Source organism: Elgaria multicarinata, chromosome 3 (assembly GCF_023053635.1).
Source record: "Elgaria multicarinata webbii isolate HBS135686 ecotype San Diego chromosome 3, rElgMul1.1.pri, whole genome shotgun sequence".
Taxonomy (NCBI): domain Eukaryota; kingdom Metazoa; phylum Chordata; class Lepidosauria; order Squamata; family Anguidae; genus Elgaria; species Elgaria multicarinata.
In genome coordinates this window covers 143,154,933-143,174,373 of record NC_086173.1, presented here as the reverse complement: position 1 = coordinate 143,174,373, position 19,441 = coordinate 143,154,933, and the positions used below count along the sequence as shown (strand labels likewise).

General features: G+C 44.8%; 1 protein-coding gene across 5 annotated transcripts in view; it reads left to right on the top strand.

The window, feature by feature from the left end:
- The first annotated feature begins 4,223 nt into the window (after window positions 1-4,223).
- The window catches only part of USP19 (ubiquitin specific peptidase 19), a 45,589-nt gene continuing 30,371 nt past the window's right edge, over window positions 4,224-19,441 (top strand). For 4 of the 5 annotated variants that reach the window (XM_063122109.1, XM_063122108.1, XM_063122106.1 and 1 more), the window contains exons 1-4: window positions 4,224-4,357; window positions 11,562-11,838; window positions 16,524-16,580; window positions 17,815-17,943. In XM_063122109.1, coding sequence (XP_062978179.1) covers window positions 11,697-11,838; window positions 16,524-16,580; window positions 17,815-17,943 — 328 coding nt within the window. In that variant the 5' untranslated portion in view covers window positions 4,224-4,357; window positions 11,562-11,696. The remainder of the gene's footprint in view (window positions 4,358-11,561; window positions 11,839-16,523; window positions 16,581-17,814; window positions 17,944-19,441) is intronic. The other variant, XM_063122107.1, reaches the window with a different exon arrangement.

Genomic DNA, 19,441 nt, shown 5'->3' with positions numbered 1-19,441 from the left:
TGCCTAGAGGCTTGCAACCTAAAATCACATTAAAACATATGAAGGGGGAAAGGGGTTCACAAAACAGAAATAAGAGAATAATCATACTAATAAGAACAGTAAATCAAGCTAAAATACCAAAAGCTATTGAAAACAAATGAGTTTTCAAATGCGTTTTAAAATCTACAATGGAATTTTTGGTACGTACTTGCTCTGGAAGAGCGTTCCAAGCATTTCCATGGGGAAATAGCATTATTTGACATAGTAACAATCACAGACACAAGATAATATACATAATAGGCTTACATGCCATGTTTTAATAACTCAGTTGAAGCTTATTTTAATTTCCAACAGAGGAGGAAGAGCTTCAAACTTCTAAAAAAATAATTATTATCCAAAGTGATCATCACCACAGCTTCCTACAAAGGAAGACCATTCCATTTCCACCCAGGAGGGCCTCAAGAGATGATCATAGGGTCTGGGTAGGTACAGTAGGGTGACCAACTGTCAGGATTTCCCCGGATTTGTCCTGGTTTTTGTTCTTTCCATGGTGTCAGGGGGGATTTTCTATAATTTTCAATAACGTCCTGGAATGACACACCTTCCCCTTTAAGGCTGCCATTAGCATGGCAGGAGGGAATGACATGCTTCTTGAGGCACATCATTCCCCCACCCTGAGCTCCAATTGAGGTCTTAAAGGGGAAAGTGGGTCATTCGTGGACATTATAGAAAAGGCCCCGATTGGAGTGGATGGTGGTGGTGCAGAATGAAATCCTTTCCCCTCCTCCACTCCAATCGGGTTCTTTAAGGTGGCGGGGGAATAATGTACTTTCTGCAGGACTCAGAAAGCTGCTTCCCCACACACACACTAGGTGTCCTCTTTTTTGGTTTCCCAAATATGGTCACCCTAGGTACAGAGGTGTTTCTATACTGGAGACAAGTGGGGAAGTAAACTGCCCAGAGAGCTTCAGCTATGGGGCGGTATATAAATGTAATAAAATAAATAAATAACCTGTACCCCATCCACTTGTGGCAATGAGATCTCCCACAACTAGGTACATGTGCAGCTGCTGAAGGCCACACATTATCGTCTCCTGTCCTCCTCTGGTAACCTCAAAAGAATATTGAACTTCTGCCCTGTCTTCCGCCCTACCAGCCCCAATGGGCACCAGTCACCACTGGGTAGATATAGGGAAGGAAATGATGCTCTTTTAGGCCTCAACCTTAACTAGAAATTAAGCTTTGGAACATTCTTAACATGAATACCAGGGGACTGTCTATGTGTGGCCAAAGCCCCATGGTGGTTGCAAATCTGCGCTGTGTCAGTTATAGGATGCAGCCGCAGATTCACAGCCTCCACAGGGCTTTCCCACGAGGCTGCGCAGAAAAAAAGTTGGGGACTTACTCAACTTTTCCGGTGGGAGCAAGGTCAGTATGGCTCTTCCACCATCTGACCTCGCTCCGTGGCTGATCTGGGGAGGTGATCCTGGTGGAAGGTGACCAGCAATTGGTCGCCAAAAACCAGGAGGAGGGGAAGGGGATGGCTCCAGTACCTGTATGTCCACCGCTCCCTACTTGGCGTTGGGATTACCTGACCACCATGAGATTTGGGGGGAAGGTGGTACCAACTGTGAAGACCCTCCCCCTCCGGTCATCCAGCAACTGTGCCTCAGACATTCGCCAACTTAATAGTCTTTCAGAATTTAAAAAAGCTATGAAGACTTATCTCTTCTGGCAGGCCTACCTAGTCACATTTTAAAATGTCTGGCTATTATTTTAATAATGTGTTAGTTTTAAATGTTTTTAATCAGTTTTATATATTTTATGGTATTTTTATATTTGATGTTGTTCCCTGCCTGGATCCAGAGGGAGAGGCGGGTAAGAAATAATTTTATTATTATTATTGATAACTTCTATAAAACATGTAGCAGTTCAATTCACATTTGACAGCTTTCACGATTACATTGATATGCTTTTCTTATTATTAAACATGTAACACTGTTAGTTAAACATGTAATACTGTTAGTTTTACTCTACCCTGTGCCTGTTTGGTGCATTCTCTTCCCCTTCTTATTGTTTTATTATGATTTTATTAGAATGTAAGCCTATGCGGCAGGGTTTTGCTATTTTATTGTTTTACTCTGTACAGCACCATGTACATTGATGGTGCTATATAAATAAATAATAATAATAATAATAACACATGGACATAGTTTTTTTTCCTGTCCATTGATCTACCTGGTCTCATTTTGTTATTTTGTTAGAAAATGAAATAAACATCAAGACTTTATTTATTTATTTATTTATTTACAATATATATATATATATATACCGCTCCCCATCCAAAGATTTCAGAGCGGGGAACAACAAAATAGAATAAAAGAATAAACACATCATATTAACATACAATTTTTAAAAGAAGAAATTTGTGATAAAATCCCAGTACTGGTAAAAACTGGTCATTCATGGAAAGCTTCCTGAAATGACGCTTTCAGGTACGCCGGAATTGATACAACGACCTGTCTGACCTCCAAAGGCAGAAAATTCCATAGGGAGGGAGTCACCGCACTGCAGGCTTTTCTTCAGTGGTTCCAATCGGACCACAGGTCCATGTGGAACCACTAGAAACATGGCCTCAGATAAACTCAGTGATTGGGCAAGTTAAGGGAGAAGGCGCTCTCTCAAGTATCCTGGTCCCAAGTTGTTTAGGGCTTTGTACACTACTACTAAAACCTTCAACCTTGCGTGGTAGCAAATAGGCAGCCAGTGCAGTTCCCTCAGCAACAGTGTTACATGCTGAAAAGGGGCAGCTCCTGTCAACAGCTGACCTGTTGCGTTCTGTACTAGCTCTGGGTTACAGAGCAGCTTTAAGGGCAGCCCACACAGACTGCATTGTAGTAATCCAGTCTTGAGGTTGCTATCATTATTAGAACATTACCTCTACGCCTATTTTGAATTCCCACCCACCCCCATGTACTAGACTTGTATACTGTTTTTCTTAGTTATGTCACTAATAAAAAATGGTATTTTCTCATGAAAGCACATGTAATTTTGGGAAAGAAAATCTAAAGCATCTTTCTTCTTACTTTTCCCTTGGGCTGCGCTGAAGGGAGGGGATCTTGGCAATAGGGCTGACACTTCCCAAGAAGCTGAACAGACTAGGGTGAATTAGGAGGGTCATCCTGACAGGTGGAAGCTTATCAGTAATTCCTGTGCTCCCCAACTCTTGTAAAGGGATTCACCAGAAGGAAAAGTATCCCCCATTCCCAGTCCTGTAACAGTGATCCTGGATCAGTCACTCTCTCAACCTGTTACTGGGTTGTTGTGAGGATAAAATTATGTGTGGTGCCTTGAGCTCCTAAGGATGAAAGATGGAATATAAATGTATTACTAAATGGCATAAATTTATATGCAAGGAACCACGTTAGTACTCATAGACAAACGAAGGGGGCAGGAAGAAGCGTTAGTATAGTGATATGGTTAGTTTTTATACAGTGGGGAATATATGTATAGACCAAACTCGGAAGTGCTATTTTCTCCATTTTATATGGGGAAAAGGTAGAATTTACAAAAAGGATTTTTACAACTTTTGCATCGTTTGGGGAGGAAATATTTATATTGAAAATATTTTCCAGTCAGTTTGAACCTTTTTGGTTATGAATTGGACCAAAAATGTGGAAGTGAGGCGAAACAAAAAGCGCTACAGGAAAACTTGCAGAAAAGTCTCAGGCGCAAGTCGGTGGTGCGATTCGTCCAGCGCACTGAGGAAAGCCGTTTTCAGGAGAGAGGGCGGAAAATAATAATAATAATAAACTGCTGGTATGAAGCCGGCTGGCCTAATGCTTTCAATCAATATTATTATGCGTATAATAGGAAATTTAATTTGGAAAATGACTTTGAGCTGGGAAAGAGGTGAAATGATTATATATCATTTCCTCTGACTTAATTATCCCGCAGTACAAGAGTTGGAGGAAGACTCCGTGTTGTGATCTAGTCTACTTATAGTCTAGTTGCCATGGGAGCACCCTGTGACGTCACGAGCTCTAAGAAAGATTCCTTCTGCGCTCTCCACCCACCCCTCGCCCCGGCAGTGCGCGCGCACACTTTCCCCTCGTCACGTGATGCCGTATTGTTTCACCACCACTACCTTTTTTTCACCCCTGTCGCCCCTCCTCTCCTCCCGCGCAGTCTATGCCCGCGCGCCGCTGCCCCCACCGTCTTCTCGTATCACGTGGCTCTAGCGGTGCCGGCTTCCGGAAGTACGTCACGACCTCGGGCCTGGCTCCTCCTGAGTCCGCCCGGCCGCTCGGAACTTCGGTTCGAAACAAAACAAACCGCGGGGGTGGGCGTCGCCGGGGCCTGTGGTGGGAGGGCGCCGGTGAGTGACCGCGGGGGGTGCGGCAGGACGGGGAGGCGCAGCGGCGGGCGACGGGACGCAAGGGCGGGGCCTGCCACGGGGAGGTGGGTCCAGCGAGCCCCTGGGGCGGTGGGACCTCGAGGGGGGCGAGTGAGGAGGCGGGGCCTGCGGCGTCTGCAGGGGGGTCACTTGGGGTGGGTGGGGGGTGTTTCTGTGGGGGCGCTGGAGTGATTTAAATGGCGTGAGTTTGTGGGGCTCAGCCGCCCCACCTCTTGGCGTGGGCTCAGGAGGGCCGCCTCAGGTGTGCATCTGCTTTGAGCTTAGGAGCTGTCAGTGTCCAGGTGTCTCCCCTTTAGTGTCCCTTGCGCACAAAGGGGACCAACGTGGCTGCCAGAGGCTGGTTTGAAGCCTGGCAATCTTCCTAGTGCAACCTCGTTTCCTTCCACCGCATGCTGGTGCTTTGTGTGTCGAGCCTCAGGGCTTTCTGCAGCCCCTGTTTGCTTTCGGGTAGCGAGGATGGTGTTACCCTAGGTATTTGTTCTTGCAGATGGTGCAAATTCTATTTGCCTCACTCCACCCATGATAAACAGGGTGAAATGGGGATAAATTTAGTTACCTAATAACAAGATTTGTAGATAGCAGAGGAATCCATTGATGTATTATTGCCCCTTGCTAAAAATGCACCTGTATTCAATCAAAGTCTCAGCTGATAGCTTCATCTGCAACAAGTTACATCATCAGTTAGGATGCAGAGAGAGCTATTTCTGCTTTTGCCAACATATGGCCCTTGTGGAAGTAGAGCTGGAGGAGACTGGGAACAAAACTGAGGAGTAGCCCTTACTGTGCCTTCCAAATAAAGGCCTCTAGGCACAAGTGGTAGAGATTATTGAGGCATGTGGTGCAGGCCAACTGGTGAGAAGTGGGGAGAGATCCCATTGTGTGGAAAAGCAAAGGGGCTTGGTTAGGTCAGTGCAATGAAAATAGCATAGTACAGCCGCTTTGTGTCTCAACATGAGATGAGTATTCTTGACCACCAACCAGATGCCCGGAAAGCAATGTTATGGCAAACTCTGATATGTGCTGTTGCCACTTATCCTTTCAGTTGGTCCAAATTTTGTTCCTTTAACCCCCCCCCCCTTCACTTCGATGATTAACAGATTTAATTTGGGCTAAATTTAGTTACCTAATAATAATTAATAACACTTGGGCTGCAATCCTTTACCCACTTATCTAAGAGTAAGTCCCATCAAACAACGGGACTTGCTTCTGAGTAGCCGTGCAGAGGGTTGCGCTGTTAGTATTTATATAAGACTTTGCATCTATTATTGTAATCCTTACAGTAAATCTGTAAGGTTGGCTGGGATTTCCAAGTTGTGCTTTCAGACAACGTGGGGCTGGATGAGTCCTTTGTTTTTCATGGGATGTGGAAATGGTTGTTATGAGTGACACTTTTTTAAGCAACTGGACCATATTTCAAAAACTCACTGATTTATTCTGGTCATACTGGTATAGGTAATTGAAACTACTGCTTGATTCTTTTGGGCTGTACACATGATAGTCCATTGTGGGTTATTTAACCCACAGTGAGATTATGGCATGCATGGGCTGCATGCAGCCACCATATGAATATGCAATTATTGTGTCGTGTGATCCTGGCAAGTGTGAGTTAAAACAACCCTCATAAACCCATAGTTTTATTTATTTTATTAAAACATTTGTATCCCACCCTATGTCACTCAGGGTGGTGTACAGATAAAATCAGACAATATAAAACAATAAATATATACAGCTGAAAACAAATTAAAACATTAAGCTAAAACAAATATAGAATTTAAAAGCAGTAAAAGCCAATTAAAACAATTAAAACTATGTACAAGCTTGGTGAGTATAGCCATCAAAGGCTTTGTTAAAAAGCCATGTCTTAACTTGGCACTTAAATGAAGCCAGCACCAGTTGGGCCTCCAAGGGGAGGGCATTCCACAGCTGGGGCGCCACAACAGAGAAACCCTCTCCCATGTCCCACTAATAGCGTATGTCTCCCATTGGTGGGACACAGAGGAGGGCTCCTCCAACAGATCTCAAGTCTTAGGCAGATATATATAGGAATTGCGTGATTGATTGCATTTCTATACCGCCCAATAACCAAAGCTCTGGGTGGTTCACAAAAATTAAAACCATGAAGGCAATTCAAGTATAAAACAAACAACAGTATAAAAACACAGTCTAAAAGTACAATATAAAAGCACAACCAGGATAAAACTGAGCAGCAATGCAGAGATTAATACAGATTTAAAACAGCAAAATTTAAAACTAAGTCGATGAACTGTTAAATACTGGGAAAATTAAACAGTCTTTGCTTGGCATTAACAAGAGTATAACATAGATGCCAAGTGAACTTAGCCTGGCATCAAAACAATGTTCCTAAATTCTGAAATTTCATTTCGTTTCATACATTTCTATATCAGCCAATAGGCAAAGTTCTCTGGGCTATTAAAAGATAAAAGAACTCTTAAAATACAATATTGTACACAATATAAAAACAGTTTATATATAAACACACACCTAAACAAGTATTGAGGTCCCAAGCTGTTCCTTTAGAGTTATACAAGAATTGTTTAATTCTCACATAATCCACACTTGCTGGGTTTGCATGTCATAGAATAGCAGAGTTGGAAGGGACCTACAAGGCCTACAACCCCCTGCTCAATGCAGGAATCCACCCTAAAGCATCCGTGACAGATGGTTGAACAGCTGCCTCTTCAATGCCTCTAGTGTGGGAGAGCCCACAACCTCACCAGGCAACTGATTCCATTGTCGTACTGCTCTAACAGTCAGGAAGTTTTTCCTGATGATGTCCAGCTGGAATCTGGCTTCCTTTAACTTGAGCCTGTTATTCCGTTTCCTACACTCTGGGAGGATTGAGAAGAGATCCTGGCCCTCCTCTGTGTGACTACCTTTGTGTGACAATGTGAATCCAGTTATTGTCTTCTTTCTCTCCTTAACATTGTTGCTTATGTATTGAAGAGTCTTTTATTTGTATTGTCTTTTTTCATGGTGATTAACCTTGCTGACTTCTAGGTAGGTCTAGATACATTTATGAACGGTATGAACTGTGCTTTAATCCTTTGGAGATGGCTCAGTTATGCAAGGAAGAGGGCTCACTGTTCCCCATTTATCCATCCCTGCTCTCCCTCTCTTAAGGTTGTTCCACCACTCAACCATTTTCTCAATGACATAATTTACAATGAGACAGGCTGTTGGATGGCTTGAACTGTCTCTGTCCCACTACAACTTTATTTTTAAAGACTCAGCCGCTGAGCTTTGTTTATAATTTGCGTTGTAATAGATTACTGTATTTTGGAGTCAGGAAGAGTATTTGATTTGGGTAGTGGCCCTGTTTGCATTCTTATGTTAATTCTTCTGTTCTCTTCCAGTAAATGGCTTAGCTCACTTGTCTGATCTGGCATTACTTGCTACATGGACACCTTTGTGATGCACCTGCTTTCTGATAGCCCACTGTAGTCTGGATTTCATAGGATGATATATTGCGGGATAAGAACATGCAAAGGGTCATGCTGGATCAGACCAAAAGTCCTTCTAGTTCAGCCTTCTGTTTCTGTAGTGGCCAACCAGCTGCCTGTGAGAAACTCCCAAATAGGGCATGAGTGCAATAGCACATGTTCTTTTGATATTGTTCAGTCATGATTTTATCAGGGGGTGGAAGATGTGTGATGGAAGAGTATATTGAAGATAAAATGGGGGTTCCATGTGTGGGTGTGTTCCTGAAGTTGGATTCTTATGAACGAATTGGCAAAAAGGACATTATGAACAAGTGACATGTTTCCTTTTCCAGAATTGTTCCAGTTAGGTCAGGGGAGGGCAGCTTGTGGCCCTCCAGGTGTTTTGGCCATCAACACCTAGCATAGCCAATGCTGAGGGATAGTGGGAGTTGTGGCCCTCCAGAAGGTTTTGGCCTATAAGTTGCCCACGTCTGAATTAGTTAGTGGTATGTAGTAAATCTCTAAAAGTCTAGCATGTCACCTGAGGCAGTGGAAACCAGACCTAGCTGCCCTCACTGACTTTGTAACTGCTGGATCTGATGGTGGGGCTGCCTACTGGTTAAATGTTATGTGGCTGTTGATGACTGGCTCTGCCAGTAGAAGAGTTGGGTGGTTGATTGTTATTGGCTGGATTCGTTCTGCACTGCTTTCCAAACCATTGCTCCACCTTGAAGCTTGCAAGGTGATTGAAGGAGATTAGTGTTCACAATTACGAGCCATATGCCAACCCTTGGGTTCCTTTAGTACTGATACAGCCCTAGGCCATATGTTAGCAGGAGAGGGGACGACACAGCTTCAGCCTGTGGCGCCCCCTTGTGCTCAGACAGGAAGAGGTTTTCCCCCTTCCCCTGCATCAGAGCTGATGTCTTTGAGGCTATTATTTTATCTTGTATGCTACACCCTGAGTGATGGGCTCCTTGCCTGGGAGCCGTTTGGGCATGTTAATCTCAGCGTCTTGCTCAAGGGATCCTTTATTTTGTTTAAGCTAAATGGGGAGCACTGGGCGGCTTCCTTTAACTTGGCTTTAACTTGGCGTATTCTGGAAGACTCAGTTGGGCTCGGAGATGATGGCTTAGACATTTCAGTGAGGGAGGGCCCTTTCTTGTTCTTAATTATTTCTGAAATGCTGTGGGGTGTGTACTTTGTATAAGATTAATCCTGGGTGGAAGGCTGCTTGGGAGAAGTCACATGGAAAGGTAAACTCTTTGTCTATAGCGAGGTCTTGTGTAATTTTTTAGAGAAGTTCTGGAGTAGTACATCTCCATTAAATTATAGGCCTGTCAGCACATGACAGCCTTGTGCAGCTGCCCCTTTATTTTTGTTTTGTTCCTGACACAGTATTCTGAGCCGTGGTGAGCAGCTCAGTCTAGCTGCTCTTGTAGGGTGACCATATGGAAAGGAGGGCAGGGCTCCTGTACCTTTAACAGTTGCAAAGAAAATGAAATTTCAGCAGGTGTCATTTGTATATATGGAGAACCTGCTGAAATTCTCTCCTCATCACAACAGTTAAAGCTGCAGGAGCTATACTAGAGTGACCAGATTTAAAAGAAGGCAGGGCTCCTGCAGCCTTAATTGTTGTGATGAAGAGGAAATCTCACCAGGTTCCCCATATATACAAATGACACCTGCTGAAATTCCTGCGTTGAGCAGGGGGTTGGACTCGATGGCCTTGTAGGTCTCTTCCAACTCTGCTAGTCTATGATTCTATGAAATTTCCTTTTCTTTGCAACTGTTAAAGATACAGGAGCCCTGTCCTCCTTTTCATATGGTCACCCTAGCTCTTGTAATTTCCCACAGTGACTTGGAGTGATGCTACGTTGGCCATATTGTGGGAAATTTAAAATGGTGACTAGACCCACCCCTGTTTGAACTCTGGTGCTTCCTGTTGCCAAGTAAGCCCAGCAGACCCCACCAGTGTTACAGGAGGGAGGTCTAACAGATTATTTTGTCCAGGGCGCATCACATCTGGAGTTGGCCTTGTCCCCGTGCACACACACCCCCCCCAAGACCTGCTACACGGCATGCTCCAACCCTGACTGCTTTGTTACCTAGTAGTATTGTGAATAATTAAATATGTTTCTGCCCATGGATGGTGGGGAGTACCAGGAGCAGCAAGAAATAGTGCAGTTTCACTGGTGAGGGAAGAACAAGGAGAGGAGGAGGAGCTCATTGGAGAGATTCAATAAGCCTGAGGTGACTTGCAAGACAGCCTGTTGTAAGCAGGACTTGTCCCTTCATGCTCCAGGTTGCTCTAGAGTGTGTGTGCCTGGTCACTATTTCAGAGGCCAAATTTCCTAGGTGAGGCTTAGAATCCTAGACTGGATTGAGATGACACAAGGGTGATTGTTTTATTAACCACTCCTGCACATGCTGGCTTATTTCCCCAATTACCCTTGCCAAGTATGGGTTGTTGTGATGTGCAAACCTGGTGAGGGTGGTTGGTTAATAAACTACCCAGAACCTGCACTCTGTTGGAAGGAACTTAAAGGTCATCTAGTCCAGCCCCCTGCCAACAATGCAGGGAACCCATTGCTTGTTTCAAAGAAGTTCCTTTCTCCTCTGCATCATGTTTGAATTGTTGTCTGCTGTTCAAGTCGTGCTTCTCTTGGGGCCACAGCTGTATCAGATCTTTGTACAACTAGTCATTGCCCTGGAGATTATTATTATTTTTGGAACCTGGGTGACATTTCTAAGTAAGAGTTCCCAGGCTTCATCTTCTATGTACCAAGAGTGGAAGAATTAGTGGGGGAAAGTAACTTTGAGTGAATTTTGGAGCTGAATTGGTAGGGTATAAATCTGAAAAATAAGTAGATAAACTTGGGTTTCTTGTATGATAGTCTTAACACTTCCTGTTCGTTCAAAATAAGTTCTAGAGAGTGAAATTGGAAGTGGCATTTGGCAGCTTAGGGCTCTGAGCAAGCTGGCTATGGTAAGACCTGTAGGTGCGCTAGGGCACTGTCTGCTTGGAGCGCAGTGGGATGCGTGGCTTACCCTGACTGGCAAACAGGGATGTCTCTGATTACCTCTTCGGAGAGTGCTTTTACTGTATTTCAGGCAGTAGCAAGTCTATGAATATTTAAGGCATAACTGACCTCCTGAATGCCTGGCATTCAAAGGGGCAGGCGAATGGAGGCAAGGCACCAAGGACTCTCTGTAACTTAAACGAAATTGTACTTGCTTTTGCTCCCATTAAGAGAATCCTATCGATTTCTGAAGCAGTGGCAACATCCTGCATGGAAACCCACAGCCTTGTACTCAGATGCTCGGAATGTACTTACTAATGGGAAGGGATCAAGTAACAGCACTCCTGCTTTGATAGGATGAGCCACCTGTGTGTTTTGCTAGAGCGTTGTCAGGTCGGCTTTCTATGTAGAGAGAGAATATTGACTGGGTTCATTTTGGCTGTGGGCACATCATGTAAAATAAAATTCTCGTCTGAAAATGCTCGTCTCTAGTAATTATTCCTAAATTGGGTTAAGCGCTAAATTTCCCTTGACAAGGTCATGTTGCCACTGTCCATCCGTGGTATTTGCTTTCCCAAACAGATACATTACATTTGATTGGTCTATCTGTTGGGAGCAGGCCTCTTATTTTATACCCTCAGTGAGGCTTCTGCCAGCATTGAGCTTTGCCCTTATCTTTTGTCTTCCTCCATGTGCCCCCAGGCATTTGTTCCTTGTGAGAGAGATTGACCACAAAGAGTCGCCAAGATAGCTGGCTCGGGAAGAAAACGTCGAACCCCTGACCCAGACTCCGTCACTGACCCCGGCGGGCCGTTTGTTTCATCCAAACGGCTGAAAATGTCCAGTAGTGCCAGCATCCCTGGGCAGAGGAGAACAGCACGGGGAGTGGAAGATGCGACCAGTAAGAAGAAGCAGAAGGACCGAGCGAATCAGGAGAGTAAGGAAGGCGAGAGGCCAGTTGGCAGTGACTCAAAGAAAGGTAGGGCTTTGGGCTATAGGTATCCATTGCCACGTCTATCCATTCAGTGCTGGAGAGTTATCTGCACATGACCTGATGCTTATAGAGCCGATGGAGCATCTGAGCCAGAGCTCAGGAAATCCCTGGGCACCTAGTGTGACTAGGACTGGAAGAATACTTCTAAGTTCCTGGGCATTATTGTTACTTACCTTTTGTTTAGGTGGTACATATATCATGGAAACTGCTACACAGAACCCAGCTGTAACATCAGAGGTAGGCAATTTGGCTCCCCTTCAAATATTTTGGACTACAACTCCCATTAGCTCCAGCCAGCAAGGCCAGTTGTCATGGATTGTGGAAGTTGTAGTCCAAAGCATGTGGAGGACAGCGGTTTGTCTACCTCTGTGTTGCTCTCTGCTCAACGGGTTTACATTTGAATTACACACACAAGATCATATCTTTATTCTGGATCAATTAATCAGGCATAACTACCACTACCAACTGCAAATGATTTGGAAGCCCCATTCCAACCGAATACACATTGAAGGAATGAAGTTATCCCTTAGCAATTAATGAAAAGCACTGTTTTATTGGGAACACAATGAAAGAGTGAAGGAATACATAATCTGTATTGTGTAAACTTGACCCGTTCAACTTGAGCTTTGGGTATGTAGCCCAAGTACGATGAGCTAAACTAAATGTGAATGTGGAGCTAACAGCAAGAAGGGGGATGGAAGGGTTCTGTATTGGGGAAGCAAAGATATTTCTGGAAAAGTGAGTTTGGAGGAGAAATTTGAAGGGCGATGGTGATCTGGGTGGGTTTGGCAAATATAGAAAGGAAACATTGTTCCAGGAATAGGAAGGAACATAGTAGAAGACACACAGGTATAAATGGGAGATGGAAGCAGATGAGGGTGGGAGAAGAAAGGTAGATGGGATGAAGAGTTTTGATGATGCTATAAGGTAGAAATTGGCAAGGAACCAGTTCAGAGGCTTAAGGACTGGGAGACAAGTTCATAGTAATGGTGCTTGACACTGTCTATGGTTGTGCCCCTCTTCACATGCTGCCCAGGATGCAGAGTGTGTGTGATTTGGAAATGGCTTCTAGTATCCTCTATACAGGCCTCACCTTAGCTGTTGTGGCTCCATAGCTGGGCTTCTGAAACTCCTCAGAGTAGCATGTGAAAGGTTTAAACCTTTGTCTCCTGGATATAATGCATAGTGGTGGCTCTTTCCTAACAGTGTTACTTTACGAATTGTGCCATGGAGGTCTGTTGATCTACAAAGCAATGGCTATCACCAGCCTCTTCTTCTGACTACGTTAGCTTCTTTTTGATCAGCCTCTGCTGCCAAGTAGTTGTTTTCGGAAGGATATGGGGGTGTGGGCCTTTTCTGTGTGCTCTTCCAAAATCAGCTGCCTGCTCTAGTGCCCTGACCTTGATGCAAAGTTGCAGTCCTAAGGGCTGTTTTCACTATTACCAGAGTCTCAGGCTAACTCCAAACCTTTATAGGAAAAAGGAGTCCTTGTTTATCTTTAGCCCTGTATACATGGCCATGTGCCTCCACTGTTTGAGGGTGGATTTGTTTCTACAGGGACTTTGCATACAAATCTAGTGTATTAAATCAGGGCATGATAATGTCGTATAATAGAGAAATTGCTAATGATATTTAGAGGTGCTGTCCCTGGAACCTCTAGAGTTAATAGTACAGATGATTTAACACTTAATTGTATTTGATTACATCTGATATTATACTTTTACTCCCACAGTATAACATGCAGCACACCAGCTATTACTGCTGCTAATTATTGTAGTGTTGTTGAGAGAGAGCAGGTCCTGAGGCTAACAATTGTCTTCCCTTAGTTTAGATAAAAACTACCTTATAGCACCATTGTCTAAATACAGTCAGTGGAAGGACAGATTAGAATGGGACTACAGAAGGGCTCATAGCAATGATTCATTAACTCTTCTTGCTGTAAATCTTCTTAGCGGGTTATTACCGCAATTGGATGTTCAGCCGGCTCAGGCCAGTTCAGTGCCTGCTCCATCATGAAGTATTAGTTCAGTTCATATTGCTGCTACTTTGTAGCTTTGCCTTCCCAAATGTTAGCAATTGCCCTTGTTTTCATATGCACACAAACTCACATAGGTACCTGACAAACCCAGAAAGGTAAGGGATATGTTGCAGAGGTGTGGTGTGAACACAGCAGATCATTTACTGTGCAGCGGCACAGTGGGGGAATGAGCTCACTGCCAAGGACTGTGTGGAAATAACACAGCTTTATTTTACTATAAATGTTTACAAAAAGAAGAAAGTTCATTACTATATCAGCCTCATAGCAAAAGACCTGCATATTTCCACTAGTGAATGGGGGAGGCGGGGAATTAGTTCATCACGCAAGGAGAAGAGAGGGCACTAGTGAAAGAGCAAGGCAGGGTTTGGGGGTCTATAAGCAACAGGTAGGTGGGGCTCACAAGGGGCAGATTTAGTGTGATTTTATGAGAGAAAAGACTAGTTAAAGGTGGTAAATTTCCCTTGTTGCAATCCAAACAGCAATCCAAAGGACCCCACTTTCCTGGTTGGTCACAGGTAGTTGAAAAGTTACAATCGGCACAGACCACCATTGGGGGAAGCCGGGTGGCATGTTTCAGATAGGTGAGCATGGTGCAGTGTTCACCCCATCCACCATCTCTGCAATGACTTTTTATATTGCTATATGGATGGGGTTTCTCAAGAGCAGGCATGTGGCACAATCCCCCCCCCCGCCTACTTCTTTCACAAGCCATCTTCCCCTCCCCTTGTGATGCTTAAAAACAACAAGCCTCTATACTGACAAACAGCAAGGCTTTCTCCCTCCCAATTGTCAACGGTACCAGCTTACTGAGGACCCCAGATTTCACTTCTAAAAGTTTCTAAGCTTCATGACTGTACAGATACGCTTAAAAAGGTAAAGGCTCTTCTTACATACACACACACACCCCAATACAAATGAACCTCTGGAACTGGGCAGTTTTGAGTGAAGCTTCTAAGAGTCAGTGAGACTTTCTCCCAGGCCCCCATTCCAATTCCTCTGCCCCACTCGCTACCCCCAAACTCCCACGAATCCTTTCCCTTTACCTCCGAGATGGGCAAACGTTGGGCCTTATTATATGTGGATCCCAGCACCACCAGGCAGTGCCCCATTCTTCTGTCTTGCTGCAAGAGCTCGTTCCTTCTGTTCCTTCCCCTTCCTTGCCTCCTCTCTGGACTGTCCCTGTAGCTGCACTGCCCACTTCCATCTTTGTGCGCGTGTTTGTATATGTGTGAGAGAGCGAGTGCGCATGCAGTGTAGCCTGGGTGAATAATGATCAAGCTAAAAGCATGGTGAGAGGTTAGCAGGAGAAGATGGGAAAGCAAGCAGGCCACATCTGTGAGCATGCACGAGTGAGAGGGCATGTGTAGGGGTGAATAAAGAACAAGCAGAAAGCAGAGAGATCACTGGAAGGGTGTATGTGAAAACCAGAGAGCTCAAATCAAGCTGGGGCAGGGGAAGTGGAGGGAAAATAAAGATACTAGGCAGTCTGAGAGGTTGGTGGAGGGGATAGGACATAGCAAGTTGCTAAAAACAAGTCACTTGTGTGTGTGAGGAAGTGCCCTGGGTGGGGTGGGGTGGGGGAGCAGATCACAGAACTGTCTGCAAAGGAGGCTTGCCTAAAGAGGTTTGGGGAAAACTGCACAAAAAGAGGAGGGCTGAAAGGATAAGAGAGCAAAAAGATTCCTACCGGAAAGGTACAGTAAAGAGGAATCTATTTGACCTTTGATGCACAAATAGCTATACATAAAAATGGCACTGCAAGTTTAACTCTACAAGAGAAGGGGATGTTACACAGGAGCCTAAAGAGGGTTGGATGAATGGGGTGCATGTGTGGATGGATGGATGGATGGGGTGAAACATGCAGAAGCAGAACTCACTTTAAATATCTCAGTGCAGCAAGAATATTCTCTCTCTCAAAAACAGGAAAGTATGTGTGTGTGCACCTCCAAATGGATATGTCTGTGTCAGGTATTTTCTTCAGATTTATCAGGGTCTAAAAAGAGATCTGTTTTTTTCAGCTCTTCATTCCAAATTCTGTCTTTGCAACAAATCATTTGGCTCCATAGTCCCAGCGTAGCCTACTATTGGTCTCCCCATCATTAATTGAGCAAGAACCATGTCTGAATTTATCAGCCGCCCATCATGTTCACCTCACTAATTCCATTAAACAGTTGTCAGAGAACACATTTTTCAAAGGATGTCTCCCCCCTTCTTAGACGAGTCCTTGCAAAGGTGATGCAGACTTTTTTCCTGTGTGCAGAGAGACCTAGATGGAGGCAAGGACTCCTGTTTCTTTTCCTTAAAGCGTTGAAGGTCATAACCTGATATGGAGCCTCTGCCATCTGTTTCTGCAGGCCAGACAGCCACAGCGAGTTGGTTTGGCTTGCTACCTTCCTCTGCGTGGCGCTGTCATTACCTTCCTCTCAGGGTATGCAGGTTCCTTATACAGGCAACAGTGGGTAGTTCTGCAGCAGCAAGCTGCTTAAAAGAAAGTAACCTGTGGAGGACCTGCTCCAAAGTTAGGAGCCGAAGAGTCGTGCATCTGGCATTTTGGAAAGCGGCTGCAATCAGCAGCTTCTCTGGTGGCTCTTGGCAAAGCAGCACACCTGTCCTTTGTTTCTTTGATCGCTAGAGCCTTTTCCTGGCCTGGAGTTGGTAGAGCCCAATTGGCAGAGGGAGTCTGAGGAGGGTAAGTCAGAGGGATGCATGCCTAAATGGGGCTCAAGTAATGAGCCCCCTAATCCGTTCTCGACATGTGCCCATCTCACCACTGTGTGGCTTCCCCCCCTCCCTTTCAGGCCTGAGTATTGTTTCCCTAACGCACAATCTAACAAGCGGCAGAAACAGCATGACGAAGAAGCAGTGCCTCGACTGTCATAGAGAACGAAGCTTTCTGACTGCCTCAGAAGGGAGGGGGTGGCCCTGATTTTGGCCCTTTTGAGGCATGAAAAGCATGTGCTAAGTGCAGCCCGGTCCCAGCTAAGGGCAAGAGGTTCTATGGGTCAGGGCACAGGAGGGCTCAGCTCCTGCTGACTCAAGCATGTTTGTGTCTTTTCCAATAGATGAAATGGGCATTTAGGGATATCTCTTGTCTGTTTCAAGGTTGGGTGTGCATGAGAGCCCAAGAGTTGCCATGCTGGGTTCTGCCAGTGATCCACCTAGCTCAACACCTTGTCGACTGACACCTGTCGTAGTCATGGTTTCAGCCAGGGCACAAGTGGAGCATGCTAATGAAATCCATCTCACATTACTCGTTAATTCCCCCAGAATGTAATAGTGAAATACATAATATCTGGGATTTATATGGTACTTAATAATAATAATAATAATAATAATAATAATAATAATAATAATAATAATAATAAATTTATTTCTTGCCTTCCTCTCCATTTTGATCGAAGCGGGGAACAACAATAAAAACGATAAAATAGACTCTCCTAAATGATCCACATGCATCATTTGCATAATTCTTACAACTGTTCTGTACAGCGGTGCGCCAGTGTTTTTATGCCCATGCTGCAGATAATGAAACTGAGGCTGAGAGGGAGTGGCTTGACCAAGGTCACTTAGTAAGTTCATGACTGAGGTGAGATTTTCTTTGAACTGGGTTGGTCTCGACTCATACCTTGTGCGCTGCACCAGTTTCCAGTAGCCTGTTAACACACTGTTTCTGAAAATGGAGGTTTTACTTTGGGTAAAACCTAAGAGTTTGTGCTAATTAACCACCCTAACATCCTGTGCAACAATAAGTTCTATGTCTTGAGTATGCCATGCGTCAAAAGGATATGGTCCCACTTTATTAAATATTCTGCACTCTATTGCATGTCCTTTGCTCCAAGTTTGAAAGCCTGACAGTTCACTCCGGTGCTTTGGATCTGCAAGTGAGAGGCTGGCGTTAAATGTTCCCCTCTTTTGTTTCCTAGACCTGCTGCTGTGCTGGAAGCAGAACAACCACGAGGTCATTGTGAAGCTGAACGTGGACAACGGTGTCCCCAAGGCAGAGGAAGTAGATACGTCTTTCACAGACACCAGTTGTGTCGTGAAGTTACCTGGTGCGTGACATGGGCCTTTTTTTTCTGTTGCTAAGTCAGTATCTCATAGGAGGAGAAAAAGCTTCTTCTTTTTTTCTCCCCCGTTTTTTTAAAAAGCTGTTGCTTCCTTTGTTCAATTTCTGGTGACCAACATTAGAAATTCCATTCCTAAAAGCAAAAGGGAAATCAGGTCAAAATGGGAGGAAGACAACCAAACAGCAAAGGGTGGCAGCAAAGTTGTGCTAGATGTGGACATGCAGGAACTTGGGTCATCCAGCATTGCCAGGAATAAGAAGACCGCAACCTATCTTTTTTTGCAAATAATAACAGGCAATTAAGCATTTACCGCAAGAGATCTATTGTTCAGGGAGATGCTGAGGCACCAGCAAGAAGAAGCGTGGGTGGCTTTTCTGGGTGAGGTTCTCTGGTTCATAGCTCTGTGTGGTGCGTGAAAAGAACTCGGGCCTAGAACAATGTATTCTTCCTGCTGTGCAGCTTTTATGTCATTGATGTGGGGGAGAGAGCTTTTCATCTGAACTTGGAGAGCTACCTGTTGCAGAAAGGGCAGGGGTTGTCTGGGAATCGGGCTAGTCAGAGACCTCAGGAGATTCAGAACAAGTACTTGAGGCTTTGTTTAGCTGCTGCTTCAAAAGTGAATCCCACAGCCTTTAAAGCCCCTAGCTCATTCGGTTGGGGGCTTGTTAGACTCTCCTGGCATTACTGCTCGTGAAAGCAAATACAGGAGAATCAGCCTTCTCAAGCCTCTGGGGGAAGAAAGGGCAGAAGAAGGATCAAGAGCTCTGGAAACGTACTTGGCAATGATCGTACCAGGGAGAGCAAAATGTGCAATTCATTGAGGAGCCCAGCAGCTTGTGCAGGATCCTGAGAGAGTTAGGTTTTTGTTCATTTAAAAAAAAAAAACCAAAAAAGACACCACCCTTTCCCACAGAGCTGCAGAAATAAGCCTGGAAACACGTTGTTAGGTACCGTTGCTATTAAAAAGCATACTCCGCACACAGGCAAAGCCTGGGTCAGAAGATGCCAACGCTTAAGGAGCTGATTACACTCAGAGCAATTATTAGCTATTCTCTGTGGCCCTCAGTTCACTTCTCCCTCTCTTACACTGGACCATGAGCCTTGGTCCCTTTTTCTCTCAGTCCCTCACCGAAAAACAAACCTGAAGTACAAATCTCTGCTCTTCCAATAAGCCTTTAAACAAACAAACAAAGCTACTGTGCCAATTGTGTGCGATCTAATGTATCCGCGAACCAAATCCCTGCATGTTGTGGAATTGCACAGCTAACTGAACCGTTCCAGAGCTCTTGTGTCATGAGGAGAACACAGCACTGCCCTGGTTATGTAAGCATCGGTGTTCTTCCATTTCAGTCAGGCGGTGGCTTGATCGAGAGCATGGTGAACATAAATCAAGTTCTTACACTGCATCTCAGCAGCCCACTGGCCTTAGCGCTGTGCCTGATGCCTTGCAAGGGCTTTCCCCAAGGGGCTCAGGCAGAGTTCT